The 15,912-nt window shown below is 43.5% G+C and overlaps 1 protein-coding gene across 2 annotated transcripts in view; it reads right to left on the reverse strand.

The window, feature by feature from the left end:
• Window positions 1-226: 226 nt before the first annotated feature.
• Window positions 227-15,912, reverse strand: part of LOC147372845 (antigen WC1.1-like) — a 51,736-nt gene continuing 36,050 nt past the window's right edge. The window contains exons 11-20 of one of the 2 annotated variants that reach the window (XM_086402099.1): window positions 14,620-14,712; window positions 14,229-14,543; window positions 12,800-13,114; window positions 6,574-6,615; window positions 6,172-6,486; window positions 5,884-5,916; window positions 5,200-5,337; window positions 4,723-4,812; window positions 3,714-3,851; window positions 227-513 (exon numbers count right to left, since the gene is read on the reverse strand). In XM_086402099.1, the coding sequence (XP_086258225.1) occupies window positions 347-513; window positions 3,714-3,851; window positions 4,723-4,812; window positions 5,200-5,337; window positions 5,884-5,916; window positions 6,172-6,486; window positions 6,574-6,615; window positions 12,800-13,114; window positions 14,229-14,543; window positions 14,620-14,712 (1,646 nt within the window). In that variant the 3' untranslated portion in view covers window positions 227-346. Of the gene's footprint in view, window positions 514-3,713; window positions 3,852-4,722; window positions 4,813-5,199; window positions 5,338-5,883; window positions 5,917-6,171; window positions 6,616-12,799; window positions 13,115-14,228; window positions 14,544-14,619; window positions 14,713-15,912 lie in introns of both variants that reach the window. The other variant, XM_086402098.1, reaches the window with a different exon arrangement.

A 15,912-nucleotide genomic window follows, 5' to 3' on the forward strand; every position in this document is an offset into this window, starting at 1 on the left:
TTTTTTTTTCCCCCATGAGTTCATCTTGTTAGGAAGGAGTGTAAGAATGTAGACCAAGTTTACATCCTTTTCGAAATAAGAGTGACCTGGAGCACTTGTGAGCATGCTCTCATTAGCCTCTAAGACAGATGAGAAAGCAGGTCAGCTCACTCACTTGCATTTCCTTCAAGAAAGATGGCATTTGAGGACCAATCCTCTAAAAGCGTTTGACATGGAGCTTGCTAAGTTAACAGCACAGCAAAAAGTTAATTTATTTAGAATATTTCATTTTGAGCAATTTTCATATGGCACAATTACAGGTCAGCACTACTCTATTGAAATACAGGCAATTAGAATATCTGAGGCTTCATCTCCTAGTTAATACAGCATCACAGAAAGTCACTGGGGATGTTCCCAGGGCACTGAGTTCAACATCATCGTACCCAGCATCCTCGTTCTTCCCCTGGAAAAGCCAGAGGCTCTCTTCTCCTTCCCCAGGATCAGCTGCCTCTCTGGAGAAGTTCAAATAAGAGCCTGAAGTAGAAAAGAGAAGTTTGATTAGAACTGAGACATGAGGATGGGACAGAACCCTCTGGTGGAAGGGAGTCAAGCAAGTGCTTATGACAAAGCATCCCTGGGACCCAGGTGTGGGGAGGGAGGCTCAGGCTATTTCACATGAGTTCCAGTGAGGATGGATCCCAGCTGTCCTCTCAGATCCAGTTCATGTGGTCTCCTGGGCTTCAGTGCATGGGGAAATCCTGCATCACAGGAGACCCGTGCTCAGGAGCTCTGGGAGACCTGCTTCCAGGCAACACAATACCAAGGAGATGCCCAGCAACGATAAGAATCATAAAAAGGAATTTAAATGTTCTCCTTTCACAGGTGATAGATGCAAATTCACAATAAGAGGGAGACTGGAGACAGGAAAAATCTGAATTCCTCACTCACAACCCAAGTCTGCTCTTAGTTGACTTGACTCCTGTTCCCAAATGTCCACAAATAGTATCACAGGTGCAGCCAGAGATATCTCCTCCCCAGAAACTACACAGGCCCTCAGATGGAGAAATACTCTTTTCTAGAGAATGAGGGTCTTCTTGCAGCTACTGAAATATCAGTTTATTATGATACACACAGTCAAAGGCTTTGGCATAGTTAATAAGGCAGAAATAGATGTTTCTCTGGAACTCTCTTGCTTTTTCGATGATCCAGCGAATTTTGGCAATTTGATCTCCGGTTCCTCTGCCTTTTCTAAGTCCAGCTTGAACATCTAGAATTTCATGGTTCATGTCCTGTTGAAGCCTGGCTTGGAGAATTTTGAGCATTACTTTCCTAGCGTGTGAGATGAGTGCAATTGTGTGGTAGTTTGAACATTCTTTGGCATTGCCTTTGTTTGAGATTGGAATGAAAACCAACCTTTTCCAGTCCTGTGGCCACTGCTAAGTTTTCCAAATTTACTGGCATATTGAGTGCAGCACTCTCACAGCATCATCTTTTAGGATTTGAAAGAGCTCAACTGGTGTTCCATCACCTCCATTAGCTTTGTTCAGAGTGATGCTTCCTAAGGCCCACTTGACTTCACATTCCAGGATATCTGGCTCTAGGTGAGTGATCACACCATTGTGATTATCTGGGTCATAAGGTTTTTTTTTTTATAGTTCTTCTGTGTGTTCTTGCCACCTCTTCTTAATATCTTCTGCTTCTGTTAGGTCCATAACATTTCTGTCCTTTATTGTACCCATCTTTGCATGAAATATTCCCTTTGTGTCTTTAATTTTCTTGACCAGATCTCTAGTCTTTCCCATTCCATTGTTTTCCTATGTTTCTTTGCATTGATCAGTGAGGAAGGCTTTCTTATCTCTCCTTGCTATTCTTTGGAATCAAATGGAGATATCTTTCCTTTTCTCCTTTGGTTTCACTTGTCATCTTTTTTCAGCTATTTGTAAGGCCTCCTCAGACAACCATTTTGCCTTTTTACATTTCTTTTTCTTTGGATGGTCTTGATCCCTGCCTCCTGTACAATGTCACAAACTTCCATCCATAATTCATCAGGCACTCTGCCTATCAGACATAATCCCCTGAATCTATTTGTCACTTCTACTGTGTAATCATAAGGAATTTGATTTAGGTCATACCTGAATAGTCTAGTGGGTTTCTCTACTTTCTTCAATTTAAGTCTGAATTTGGCAATAAGGAGTTCATGATCTGAGCCACAGTCAGCTCCCGGTCTTATTTTGCTGACAGTACAGAGCATCTCCATCTTTGACTGCAAAGAATATAATTAATCTGATTTCAGTACTGACCATCTGATGATGTCCACGTGTAGAGTTCTCTCTTGTGTTGTTGGAAGAGGGTGTTTGTTATGACCGGTTCATTCTCTTGGCAAAACCCTATTAGCCTTTGCCTTGCCTCATTTTGTACTCCATGGCCAAATTTGGCTGTTACTCCAGGTATCTCTTGACTTCCTACTTTTGCATTCCAGTCCCTTATAATCAAAAGGACATCTTTTTTAGGTGATAGTTCTAAAAGGTCATGTAGGTCTTCATAGAATGGCAACTTCAGCTTCTTCAGCATTACTGATTCGGCATAGACCTGGATTACTGTGATATTGAATGGTTTGCCTTCATGTATGTGACAGTGAAAAGATATTATTAAAACACTTGTTCCATCTTTGAATTTGGTTTAGTTCAGATCCGTCACTCACTCATGCCTGACTCTCTGTGATCCCATGGACTGCAGCATGCCAGGCTTCCCTGTCTATCACCAACACCCAGAGCTTGCTCAAATTCATATCCATCGAGTCGGTGATGCCATCCAACCACTTCATCCTCTGTCATCTCCCTCTCCTCCTGCCTTCTATCTTTCCCAGCATCAGGGTCTTTTCAAAAGAGTCAGTTCTTCGCATCAGGTGGCTAAGGTATTGGAGCTTCTACTTCGGCTCAGTCCTAACAATGAATATTCAAGATTGAATTCCTTTAAATTGTCTGGGTTGATCTCCTTGCCATCCAAGGGTCTCTGAAGAGTCTTCTCCAACACTACAGTTCAAAAGCATCAATTCTTCAGCGCTTAGCTTTCTTTTATTGCTGCTACTGCTAAGTCACTTCACTCGTGTCCGACTCTGTGTGACCCCATCGACGACAGCCCACCAGGCTCCCCAGTCCCTGGGATTCTCCAGGCAAGAACACTGGAGTGGGTTGCCATTTCCTTCTCCGATGCATCAAAGTGAAAAGTGAAAGTAAAGTCACTAAGTCATGTCTGACTCTTAGCGACCCCATGGACTGCAGCCTACCAGTCTCCTACATCCATGGGATTTTCCAGGCAAGAGTACTGGAGTGGGGTATGCTCAATTAATCGATAAGTTTCTCTTTCGGCCATGACACATGCTTGTGGGATCTTAGTTCCTTGACCAGGGTTGAACCTAGGCCCTAGCAGTGAAAGTGCAGAATCCTAACCTCTGAACCACCAGGAAATTCCATAATCTATAAATCTTCATGCAAGTATATCACAAAGTGATAAGTTTATGTCACATTATGGAGACATAAATGCCAAAAGCAGAGTGATTTCCTCACTCCTTGCAAGGAGTCTGATAGCATTAAATATGGCATATGGTCAAGATGATGCTACCAAATATATGAGATTACTTATATTTTGGATCTCTAGAGAGGCTGGGCATTGAGGAGCACAAATTCACTCTTTTTAGATAGAAAGATTGCAAGAGATCAACTGACCCCACTCACCTGTCTGAGAGGACCTCACCCCATCCTCCTTCTCTGGGGGCACTTCCTCCTCATTCCCCTGAGAGGCAGAAGGAGTTCCAGGCACTGGTACTTCTTCAGCATCATCGTAATTTTCAGCAGGGACATCAGTCCTCTGATCTGGGGGTTCCAAGAACAGACAAGGGAGTGGATGAAACCACAGTAAGTGAGATGGTCTGGGGAATACCTAAGATACCTTCTGACCCAGAGTTTCTGAGTTTCTGAATAGAGGCACCAGTCACTCCTTGTTTCAAAAGACTTTTTTCTCTAAGACCATGTTTCATTTTGATGTATCCGTAAGCCAAAACATGATTTTACATATCTCAATATTTTCTAGTGCAAACTACATATCTCAAAGCAACTCTTCCACCACTGAGCATTGCTAAAGTACTTTGAAAAATTGTGCTTTATGGATGTTATTTTTTTAAAACATTGTGTGCCTGTGGTGATTCTGGACACAGAGAGACCAGCCCCGACATGACACATCACAGAACAGCCAGAGAAGGAGAAGGACGAACCCCATCTGGACACAAGGGATGCCTCTGGTCCATCAAAGGAAAACCATTCCCCTTAAATCTCCTCTCTATGAGGGAAACTGTCCTCCCCAGACCCAGCCGAGGCAGGTCCACCTCTATTTCCTGGACTGGATCTGTAGTCACTGTTGTCCTCACCATCCCTGGTGGAATACGGCAGTTTAGTCAGTGAGAAATCTGACGGGAAGCCTCATGTGGAGAAAAACATCACACAACACACAGAATTTTTCCTCCCCACACCCACGGGACGTGTGTTAAGGCTGAGAAGGGACAGGCCTGGCTTCTGCAGTGTAGACAGGCTGGGAGGTCACGGGGCTCTGAGAGGCCATCCTGCCTCTTTGGAGGAGCCATCTCTGTGAGCCTGGGGCACACATGGGGTCTGCAGATGCTGAGAAGATATGCACAGCCAGTGGGTGGTGACAACCAGAGATCCCAGGAGGGCAGACAGAGACACTCACCTGGGCTGCCCAGACCTTCCTTCTGGGTCAGAAGGTAATCGAGCTCCTCATACACAGCTTCAGCAAGAGCATCTTCATAGCTGGATAAGGCTGAGAGATCCCCCAGCAGGTCAGAGAAGCTTTCCCAGATACCCTGATCCAGCCAGCCCACCTTCATCTCCCTGGTGCTCACATGGGGGCTGCCAGGACCTCAGCATCATCTCCTACCCCATGCATCATGTCAGCACCTTCTCCCCTCGTCTGACCCTGATTACAGCTCAGTGCCAACTCTGTCTGGTCTCACAGAAGAGGCCATGACTTATGAGAGTTCACACCCCAGTCCTAAGAACCTCTTTCTACTCAGCCCTTAGAGCTCAGCACGGAGCACATGGAGTCTGCAACTCAGAACAGTACTTGGCCCAGGTTCCCCTCTTCATACCTGCCCCATCTCCTGCCTCCACACACTCTCCCTGGTCCCCAGTTCCCCCTGCAGCCCACCTCTGCGCTCTGCTCTCCATCTGAGCAGCTGAGTCATCAGGATGACGAGGACCAGGAACAGAAGGGCCCCCAGGATAAGGCAGAGGATCCCAGGCAGGGAGAAGATGCCAGGGAGAGAATTTGAGGTTGTTCTGGTCCCTAATGAGAACAGGAAAAAGGGCTGGAGGTAGTCTTGAACACAGAGATATCTCTGTATCAGCATGTTCAGGAGCTCCGGACAATGGTGTCTCAGCCTCAGACAGTGTCAGGGTTCCCCTAGGTCTCGTCCTGAGACAAGTCAACTCCACCCTAGCCAGTGTGGCCCCGAGGCAGAGATGGGGATTGTCAGGGAGCTGCCCTGCCGAGACAGCCTCTGAGGACCCAGCTCATCCCTTCTCCTTGGGCTTCAGGATACAGAGCATCAAACAGTCCAGGGACCTGCACCTCTCTGATGAGGAGCAACACTCAAGGCAGGTGGGAGATTCTTAGATTCTACAACATGGAAACCAGACTTTCTTGGACCCGGGTCATGAGAATATTTGACCCTGGACATCAAGGCAGGGGATTTCTCCAGTATAATGCCCTGGCTCCTCCCCAACAGCCACGGCTCCTCAGACTCTTTCCTCTTCTGAGTTGTCAGAGAGCCCACAGAACAGATCCCCAGTATTTGAGTATTCTCTCCTGCCTGTGGATGGATCACAGTACCTGCTGTAGTCGTGGGCACTGTTGTCCTTACACCTAAAGAGAAAAACAGTAGTGTGGGGAAGAAGAATTGGCCAGAAAGTAGGGCAAACCCATTTTTCCCTCCTGAGCCTGAAATCAGACCTCAGTCTCCACAACACCAGTGTCTCGTCCTCCCAGCTCCCCTGTCCTAGATCAGAGCCCCAGGACCTGGACACTGTCTAAATACAAACTCCCCACCACGCCTGGCCCAGCCCAGTGCCCCCGCAGTGCCCCAGCTCACCCAGGGTGGACCCCGAGTCCCTCACTCACCAGAGCACCTCACACCAGCATCCTCCTCGTGCTTGCAGTCACTCTGCCCCCAGGACTCCGCAGCACAGTCCCACAGGGAAGACTCCCGGCCCCCACACCGCACCTCGTCTAGCCAGATGCTCCCATTTCCAGGGCCAAATGCTGCAGACTGCACGGCTTCTAGGGCCTGGCCACAGCCCAGCTGCTGACACACCACCTCAGCCTCTGCCAGGCTCCAGGAGTCATCGCACACGGTGCCCCAGGAGCCGCTGTGCCAGACCTCCACCCGCCCTGAGCACTTGCTGTCTCCCCCCCTGAGCCGGAGCTTCTCTCTGTCTGAAAAGGCAGCAGCCCCTCCTGTGACTCCCCTGGTGGGAGGAAGGAGCCCCTGGGAGCCACAGGGGAGGTGGCAGGCTGACGTACCTGTGCAGGGTGCAGCAGTTGGACAGCTCTTGGGTCTTCTTCCTGCACACAACAGGAAAACAGTGGATCAGGAATAGCTGAGGGTGTTCCTGTCCCCACATAAGATTATCTAAGGTCCATGGCTCAGTGCAAATGACATGTGAAAACACAGGCTCATTATCTCCTGGGATGAAACATTCACTGCATCTGATCACCAGCTGAAATTACTTTAAATATTTACTTGTTTATCAGTCTTCACACCCCACAGCAAATATAAACATAGACATCTACGAATGTACACACACCCCTCTGAATGAAAGTTCCATTAGAAGAAGGACCTTGTATATCTTATATGTGCCATGTTTCTGCTATTAGGAGAGTGCCTGCACATTGTATGCACTCATTCAACAAATATCTATGGAAAACCATTTCGAAATACCTAGATAGCGGCTTGATAAACATTTATTAAATGAATGAATAGACAAATAAAATTCAGTGAAATAAAATTTCTTTTTTTAAATTCATACTAATCAGTGAAATAGTAAACCAAATATAAATTAATGGTAACAGTCTATGATAATAGTTCATATTAAAAATAATCAGTCCAGAAGCACAGAGTCAATTTATATTCAAAATCTCATGTACACAATTTTAATGGAAAAGTATTAGATAGATTATAAACTACTCTTACCTATTATTCAGTGTGACAAGTGGGCAAGTGAAGACTACTGTTGTAAAAGGAAACTCTCTTTTCTAAATTTATTTTTAATTGGAAGAAATTGCTCCACAATGTAGTGTTGGTTATGTGTGTGTGTGTGTGTGTGTTAGTCGCTCAGTCTTGTCCAACTCTTTGCGACCCTATGGACTGCAGCCCACCAGGCTCCTCTGTCCATAGGATTTTCCAAACAAACATGCTGGAGTGGATTGCTATTCACTTCTCCACTGGATCCTCCCTACCCAGGGATCAAACCCAGGTCTCCCACACTGCAGGCAGTTTCTTTGCTGTCTGAGCCACCAGAAAAGCCCATAGTGTTGGTTAGGAGTCTCTTAAAAAGAAAGTATACAGGAAAGACTTAGTAGAATTCTGAGAAGATATATGGACACATATATGTACACACTGAGTAAGCCAGAAATTTTTGCAATAGTTAAAAAATGCCTACTGAGAACAATTTGTATTGAGAAGATGCAGAAACAATAAACAAAAGACTGAAAATATATATAAAAGAATTGAAGCTGAGAGAAGTAGAAATTCAAAAAAACAGAAGGGTAAATAGTACCTGTCATAAACTATCAATATTTATATATTCTTTCCAGATCATCCTATCAAAACTCCTACCCATTCTATGCAGAGAACCTCTGAGAAAACGATGGCAGGACCTCTGTGAGCAGGTTGCTCATTTTCATGGTCAAAGACTTTACCACCTCTCAATTCACAGGGTTTAATTGTAGGAAAAACATCATCAATAAAAGGTCTCATAGTTTAATGCCTCTTTGGCCTTCAAATGAAAAAGACAAAGAGATAAGCAAAGAGAGGCAAGGAAGGGAGTGAGCCTCTGCTTTTGAAGTATCTGATCCCACATTCTCTCAGCTATGGGTTTCAGGCAACATCCAGCATACCATTCAAGGTGTACCTGAACGGGGCGTGTGTGTTTGTGTATGTGGAGGGGGAGGGAAGGAGAAAGAGAATCAGAGAGAGAAATGTTGAAGGAATAAGGTGCTATGGCTTAACTATTTGTCGCCTTCTCCAACATTTATTTATTTCATTCAAAATTTACTGCTGAAATCTCAGTTCCCAATGTAACAGTATTTAGTGGCGGAGCCTTCTCAAACTCTTCCAAAAACAGAAGAAAAGATCACTTCCAAATTCATTTTATGAAGCCAACATCAGTCTGATACCAAAGCCAGATAAGGACACCATGAGAAAAGAAAATTACGAGCTAATACTCTGACAAGTACAGGTGCAAAAATCGTCAACAAAATATTAGAAAACTGAATTTGACAATACACTACAAGAGTCATACACCATGATCAAGTGATATTTGTTCCAAGGATACAAGGATAGTTCAACATTCACAAATTAATCAATGTGATACACCAAATAAACAAAATGAAGGTAAAAATCATATCCTCAAAGGATGCAGAAAAAGTGTTTGACAAATTCAATATCCACTTACAGTAAAAACTCTTTTACAAAGTAGGTATAAAAGGATTGCATCTCAACATAATTAATGCCATATGAAAAGTACACAGGTAACAAAATACTTGACTATAAAAAACCAAAAGCTTTTCCTCTGAAATTAGACACAAGACAAAAATGTCTACTCTTACCACTTTTATTCAACTTAGTTTTGGTAGTCCTATCCAGATCCATCAGGCAATAAAAAGAAAATCAAGATATGCAAATCTGAAAGGAAGAGGCAAAACTCACACTATTTGCAGATTGGAAAGTGAAAGTGTTAGTCACTCAGTCATGTCTGACTCTTCACAACCCCAAGGACTGCAGCCTGCCAGGCTCCTCTGTCCATTGGGATTCTCCAGGCAAGAATACTGGAGTGGGTTGCCATTCCTTCCTCCAGGGGATCTTCCCGACCCAGGGACTGAACCCGGGTCTCTTGCATTGCAGACAGATTCTTTACCATCAGAGTCATGAAGAAAGAAACCCCCTCATGATATTATGTGTAGAAAACACTAAAGACTTCAGCAAAAATATGAGAACTAATACACTCAGTAAAGTTGTAGAAGAAAAATCTGTATACAAAAATCATATGCATTTCTTTACACTAACAACAAACTGCTATAAAAGAATCTGAGAAAACAATTCTATTTACATTTGCATGAAAATGAATAAAATATCTAGGAATAAATTTAACCAAGGAGGTGAAAGACCTGCACACTGAAAAATATAAACACATTGAAGAAAGATACTGAAGATGACTCAAATAAAGGGAAAGATATTCTGTGCTCATGGATTGGAAGATCTAATATTATTAATATGGCCATACTACCCAAAGCATCTACAGATTCACTGCAATCCTTATCAAAATTCCAATGGAAATTTTCACAGATACAGAAGAAACAATCCTAAAATTTGCATGGAACCACAAAAGACGCTCAATACCAAAGCAATCTTGAGAAAGAATAACAAAGCTAGAGGTGTCGTGCTTCCTGATTTCAAACTATATTACAAAGCTGTATTAATCAAAACAGTATGTTGATGGTATAAAAAGGAACACAGAGATCAATGGAACAGAACAGAGAGTCCATAAATAAACTCACATTTCTATGGTCAATTAATTTTTGACAAAGAAGCCAAGAATATACACTGGGAAAAGGACAGTTTTTTCAGTAAATGGCATTGGGAACACTGGACAGCCACATGCAAAAAATGAAACTGGACCACTGTCTTACACCATTCACAAAAATTAACTCAAAATAGATTAAAGATTTGATCACAAGTCCTGAAGCCATAAAATTTCTACAAGAAAAAACAGAAAATAAAATCCTTTACACCAGTCTTTGTGATGATTTTTTGGATCTGACACCAAAAGCAAAGGGAACAAGAGTAAAAACAAGCAGTTGTGATGACATAAGGCTAAAAAGCTTCTGCCCAATTAAGGAAACCATCAACAAAGTGAAAAAGCAACGAATGGAATTGGAGAAAATATTTGCATATTATATCTCTGGTAAGGATTATTATCCAAAATACACAAGGAACTCTTCCAACTCAGTAGCAAAAAACAAACAGTCTGATTTTTTAAAAATGGGCAGAGAACCTGAACAGACATTTTTTTAAAGAATACATACAACTTGCCAATAGATACATGAAAACGTGCTCAACACTATTAATCATCAGAAAATACAAATCAAAACCACAATGAGATATGACCTCATATCCTCTAGAAAGGCTTTTATCAAAAAGAAGAAATAACAGGAGTTGAGGAGAATGTGAAGAGACAGGAAAGCTTTTGCACACTTAGAGGGAATGTAAGTTGATGCAGCCCCTATGGAAACAGTATTGAGGTGCATCAAAAATTAAAAATAGAACTGCCATATGATTTAGGAATTTCACTTTGGAGTATTTATCTGAAGGAAACAAAAACACTAACTTGAAAACCCAATGTTCATTGCAGCAACATATGTTCAGTTGCTAGGTTGTGTCTGACTCTTTGTAACCCCATGGACTGCAGCATGCCAGGCTCCTCTGTCCTTCACTAACTCCCAAAGGTTGCTCAAATTCATGTCCACTGAACTGGTGATGCTATCTAACTATCTCGTCCTCTGTGGCCCCCGTCTTCTTTTGCCTTCAATCTTTCCCAGCATCAGGCTCTTTTCCAATGAGTCAGCTCTTGTCATCAGGTGGCCTAAGTACTGGAGCTTCAGCTTCAGCATCAGTCCTTCCAATGACTATTCAGGGTTGATTTCCTTTAGGATTGATTGGTTTTATCTCCTTGCTGCACAAAGAACTCTCAATTCAATTGCGGCATTGAAGCACCACAATTCAAAAGCATCAACTCTTTTTAGCTTCTTCTATAGCCCGACTCTCATGTCCAGACTTGACTACTGGAAGAAATATAGCTTTGACCATATGGACCTTTGTCAGCAAAGCGATGTCTCTGCTTTTTAATACTCTGTCTAGTTTTGTCACAGAGGAACAAGCCTCTTTTAATCTCATGGCTGCAGTCACCATCAGCAGTGATTTGGGAGTCCAAGAAAAGAAAATCTGTCACTGTTTCCACTTTGTCCCCTTTGCCATGAAGTGCTAATGATCTTAGGTTTTAGATGTTGAGCTGTAAGCCAGCTTTTTCACTCTCCTCTTTCACCCTCAATGAGAGGCTCTTTAGTTCCTCTTTGCTTTCTGCCATTAGAGTGGTATCATCTGCATATCTGAGGTTGTTGATATTTCTCACAGCAATCTTGATTCCAGATTGTGATTCATCCAGCCTGGCATTTCCTATGATGGTCTCTGCATATAAGTTAAATAAACAGGGTGACAATATACAGCCTTGATGAACTCTTTTCCCAATTTGGAACCAGTCGGTTTTTTCATGTCCAGTTCCAACGGCTGCTTTTTGATCTGCATACAGGTTTCTCAGGAGGCAGGTAAGGTGCCCTGGTATTCTCATCTCTTTAAGAATTTTCCACAGTTCATTGTGATCCACATGGTCAAAGGCTTTATGTACTCAATGAGCAGATGTTTTTCTGGAATTCTCTGGCTTACTCTATGATCCAACAAATGTTGGCAGTTTGATCTCTGGTTTCTCTGCCTTTTCTAAACCCAGCTTGTACATCTCGGAAGTTCTCAGTTCACTTACTGCTCAAGCCTAGCTTGAAAGACTTTGAGCATAACCTTGCTAGCATGTGAAATGAGCACAATTGTGAGGTAGTTTGACCATTCATTGACATTGCCCTTCTTTGAGATTGAAACGAAAACTGACCTTCTCCAGTCCAGTGGCCACTGCTGAATCTTCCAAATTTGCTGACGTATTGACTGCAGCACTTTAACAGTATTACCTTTTAGTATTTTATAGCAATATATGTGAGTCAAACAATGTAAGTCTTCACTGATGAATGGATAAAGAAAATGTAGTATAGACTTATATCCACCCATAAAAAAGAAGAAAATCTTGCCAGTTTCAACAACATGGATGGACCTCAAGGGCTAAGTGAAACAAATCAGACAGAGAAAGAAAAATACCATATAATCTCATTTATATGTGTCATATTAAAACAAAAAGCAAGTTTAGAGATGCTGAGTAGTTGGTGGCTGCCAGAGGTGGGGGATTTGGTGAGGGCAAAGGTAATCAAAAGGTATAAATTTAAATTATAAAATTAATGGGTGAAGAGCTATAACATACAGCATGGTGAATACTGTATTGTCTATTTGAAGGAGGGCAAGAAAATACATCTTAAACATTCTCATCATGTAAGAAAAATTTTTAACTATATATATGGATCTATATATATGGATCCATAGATAGAGATATAACTAGACTTACTGTAGTGATCATTTATCAATACACACAAATATATAAACATTATGTTGTACACAGCAAAAAAATAATGTTGTATCAATTATATCAATTAAAAATTTTCATAAAGCAAGTTTGGAACATGTAGATTAAATTAGCTCCATCCAAACTTCATTTTATAAACTCAATTTAAACCCATCACTTAGATTTTAATATATCAAATCTCACTAACAACATCCTACAGGGTTGGGAAAGACACAGAAACAGACATAAGTCACCTGCACATGAGATGTAGGCTTCCTCCTTTGGAGAGCATGAACTGTATTTCCATGGGCCAGAAGGACACTGCCAGAGAGAGGTATCCGTTTTCCGACACTGAATTAAATCTACCCACTGGGGTCTAGAACCTTCCCTGAGACCAACAGAGGTGTTGAGACTTCCACTGTCCCCACATCCAAGCTGTCTGCAGATCACGGACACAGTGATATCTTCCATGGGGCTGCGGCAGACACTGCCCCAGGTCCCGTTGTAGAAAACTTCCAGCCACCCAGCACACTCTTGGTCCTCGCTCACCATCCTGAGGGCCAGGAACTCTGAGATTGAAAGGGAGGAGACAGGACACAGTGAGAAACCCACTCAGAGCTCTGGGTTTTCCTCTCTCCCCAAACTTGTGAACACTCATCTCTGACCCAGCTGAGGAAGCAAATCCACTAGATGACCAGAGTCAAACCTGTCTCCTTTTTATCTGACTTTGTCCATCTGTGTCTGTCTTTCTAAATATTTCTACCACCATGAAGTAGTGAATATAAACTGAGGAAGACCAACCAGGACACCTGCAGGGAGAGGGAGCTGACTCCTGCTTCCTGACAAAACATCTAAAAGAGTGTATGAAAGGGGTGTGATGTGGACAATGTGGAGGCAGATAGAGTAATGGACCCACAGATGTCTACATGGAACCCGTGTCTATGTTTCCTTATTTGGCAAAAGGGACTTTACATATGTGATTACGGTATGGTCCTTTGGATGCTAAGAGTAACCTGAAATACGGCAGATTAACCACCTGAGCACAGTCTAATCACATTCTTAGACTCACTGTCCTTTAAAGTGGAATCCTTTTCCTCATTCTGGTTAGAGGGAGATGTGAATATGGATAATGGTTAGAGAGGTGGAGCATTGCTGGTCTGATGATGAACATATAGGGTTATGAGTGAAGGAAGGCAGGCGGTTTCTAGAAGCTTGAAAAGACAGGAAACAGATTCTTTCCCAGAGGCTCAGAAGTGATGTGGCCCTGCTGAAACTTTTATCACGATCCAGTGAGATCCCTGCTGGACATCTATGCTACAGAAGTGTAAGGAAATAAATATGTTGTTTTAAACCATTAACAATGTAGCAATTTGTTATAGAACAAGCAAAAACTAGCACAGTGGCTTTAAGACGTCTCTACTATATGTACCAGAAGGGTGAGCCCAGATTTCAAGAAAAACTGTGACAAAAGACTCTGCCAGGAAACACTACTGAGAAGAAAGGACCAGAATCTCAGCTGCTGCAGGAGGCAGTGAAAGCACCTCGTCTTTACCTCTGCTGGACAGGCTTCATGGAAGGAAGCCTCCTTCTCTGGTCCTTTCAGCATCTCTCCATCAGGGCTCAGACCCCCGTCCTCCTGGGCCCCACCCCTCCCCCAAACTGTAGACAGTGTGCAGCACAGACCTGAGCAGATGACCCCGGCATCCTCCTTGTGTCTGCAGTCGTGCCGCCCCCAGCCCCGGGAAGGGCACGTCCACACCTGGGACTCATTTCCAGCACAGTTCAGGTCGTCCAGCCAGATGGGCCCTGATCCTGCCCCAAAGTGGGCAGACCCCGTGGCATTAAGGGCTTCTCCACAGCCCAGCTGCCTGCACACCACGCGGGCATCATCCAGGTCCCAGCCGTCATCACAGATGGTGCCCCAGGAGCCCTGGTCAAGGATCTCCACTCTCCCGGCACAGTGACTGCCCCCGTCCACCAAGCGGAGCTGCCTGCTGTCTGAGGAGACAGAAATGGGACAATGGGGCATTGACCTAGGGAATGAGAAGGGTCTTCTGTCCTGTGGGACACTCACCTGAGCAGTAGGGGGCCCTCTCCTCTGAGGCCGCAGATCCTGCTGGTTCAGACACAAAGTGGTCGCACTGGGGCAGCACCTGGGTCTGGTTTCCTGAAGAAACAGTGATGATTAGAGGGTTGGGAGGGTTAAAGAACAGGAAAGTCAGTTAAACTAAATAATTTTAGGAGGGGAGGGAAGTTTGGGGTAAAATGGGTACATATATATGTATGGCCAAGTCCCTGGCTGTTCTCCCGAAACTAAAACAACATTGTTAATTGGCTATACCCCAATACAAAGTAAAAAGTTCAAAAGAAAAAAAAAATAAATAATGACCTAGGGATGGAGCTGAGATGAAAGCTGGAACATACTGGTAAAGTTACCATAATCTTCGTGTTCCCTTTCTCCATGAAGAGCCCTGGTCCTGACAATGGCATGATTCCTGTTTTAAGCCAAGCTTTGCCCTAAGAATGAGTTAAACAAGTTGTTCTATCCTTCAGTTCAGTTGAGTTCAGTCGCTTAGTCGTGTCCGACTCTTTGCGACCCCATGAATTGCAGCACGCCAGGCCTTCCTGTCCTCACCAACTCCCAGAGTTCACTCAAACTCACGTCCGTCAAGTCTGTGATGCCATCCAGCCATCTCATCCTCTGTCGTCCCCTTCTCCTCTTGCCCCCAATCCCTCCCAGCATCAGAGTCTTCTCCAATGAGTCAACTCTTCGCAAGAGGTGGCCAAAGTACTGGAGTTTCAGCTTTAGCATCATTCCTTCTAAAGAACACCCAGGACTGATCTCCTTCAGAATGGACTTAAAGTTGAAAAGAAAAAAATAAATAATGACCTAGTGATGGAGCTGAGATGAAAGCTGGAACATACTGGCAAAGTTACATTAATCTTCGTGTTCCCTTTCTCCATGAAGAGCCCTGGTCCTGACAATGGCACGATACTTAAAACAACACCCAGGACTGATCTCCTTCAGAATGGATTGGTTGGATCTCCTTCAGAATGGATTGGTTGGATCTCCTTGCAGTCCAAGGGACTCTCAAGAGTCTTCTCCAACACCACAGTTCAAAAGCATCAATTCTTTGGTGCTCAGCTTTCTTCACAGGCCAAATCTCACACCCATACATGACTACTGGAAAAACCATAACTTTGACTAGATGAACCTTTGTTGGCAAAGTAATGTCTCTGCTTTTGAATATGCTATCTAGGTTGGTAACAACCCTCCTTCCAAGGAGTAAGTGTCTTTTAATTTCATGTCTGCAATCACCATTCTCCGTGGTTTGGAGCCCCCAAAAATAAACTGTGACACTGTCTC

The sequence above is a fragment of the Bos grunniens genome, chromosome 5 (genome assembly GCF_055505025.1).
Source record: "Bos grunniens cultivar Pamir isolate PY7600 chromosome 5, Bosgru_T2T1.0, whole genome shotgun sequence".
NCBI lineage: Eukaryota > Metazoa > Chordata > Mammalia > Artiodactyla > Bovidae > Bos > Bos grunniens.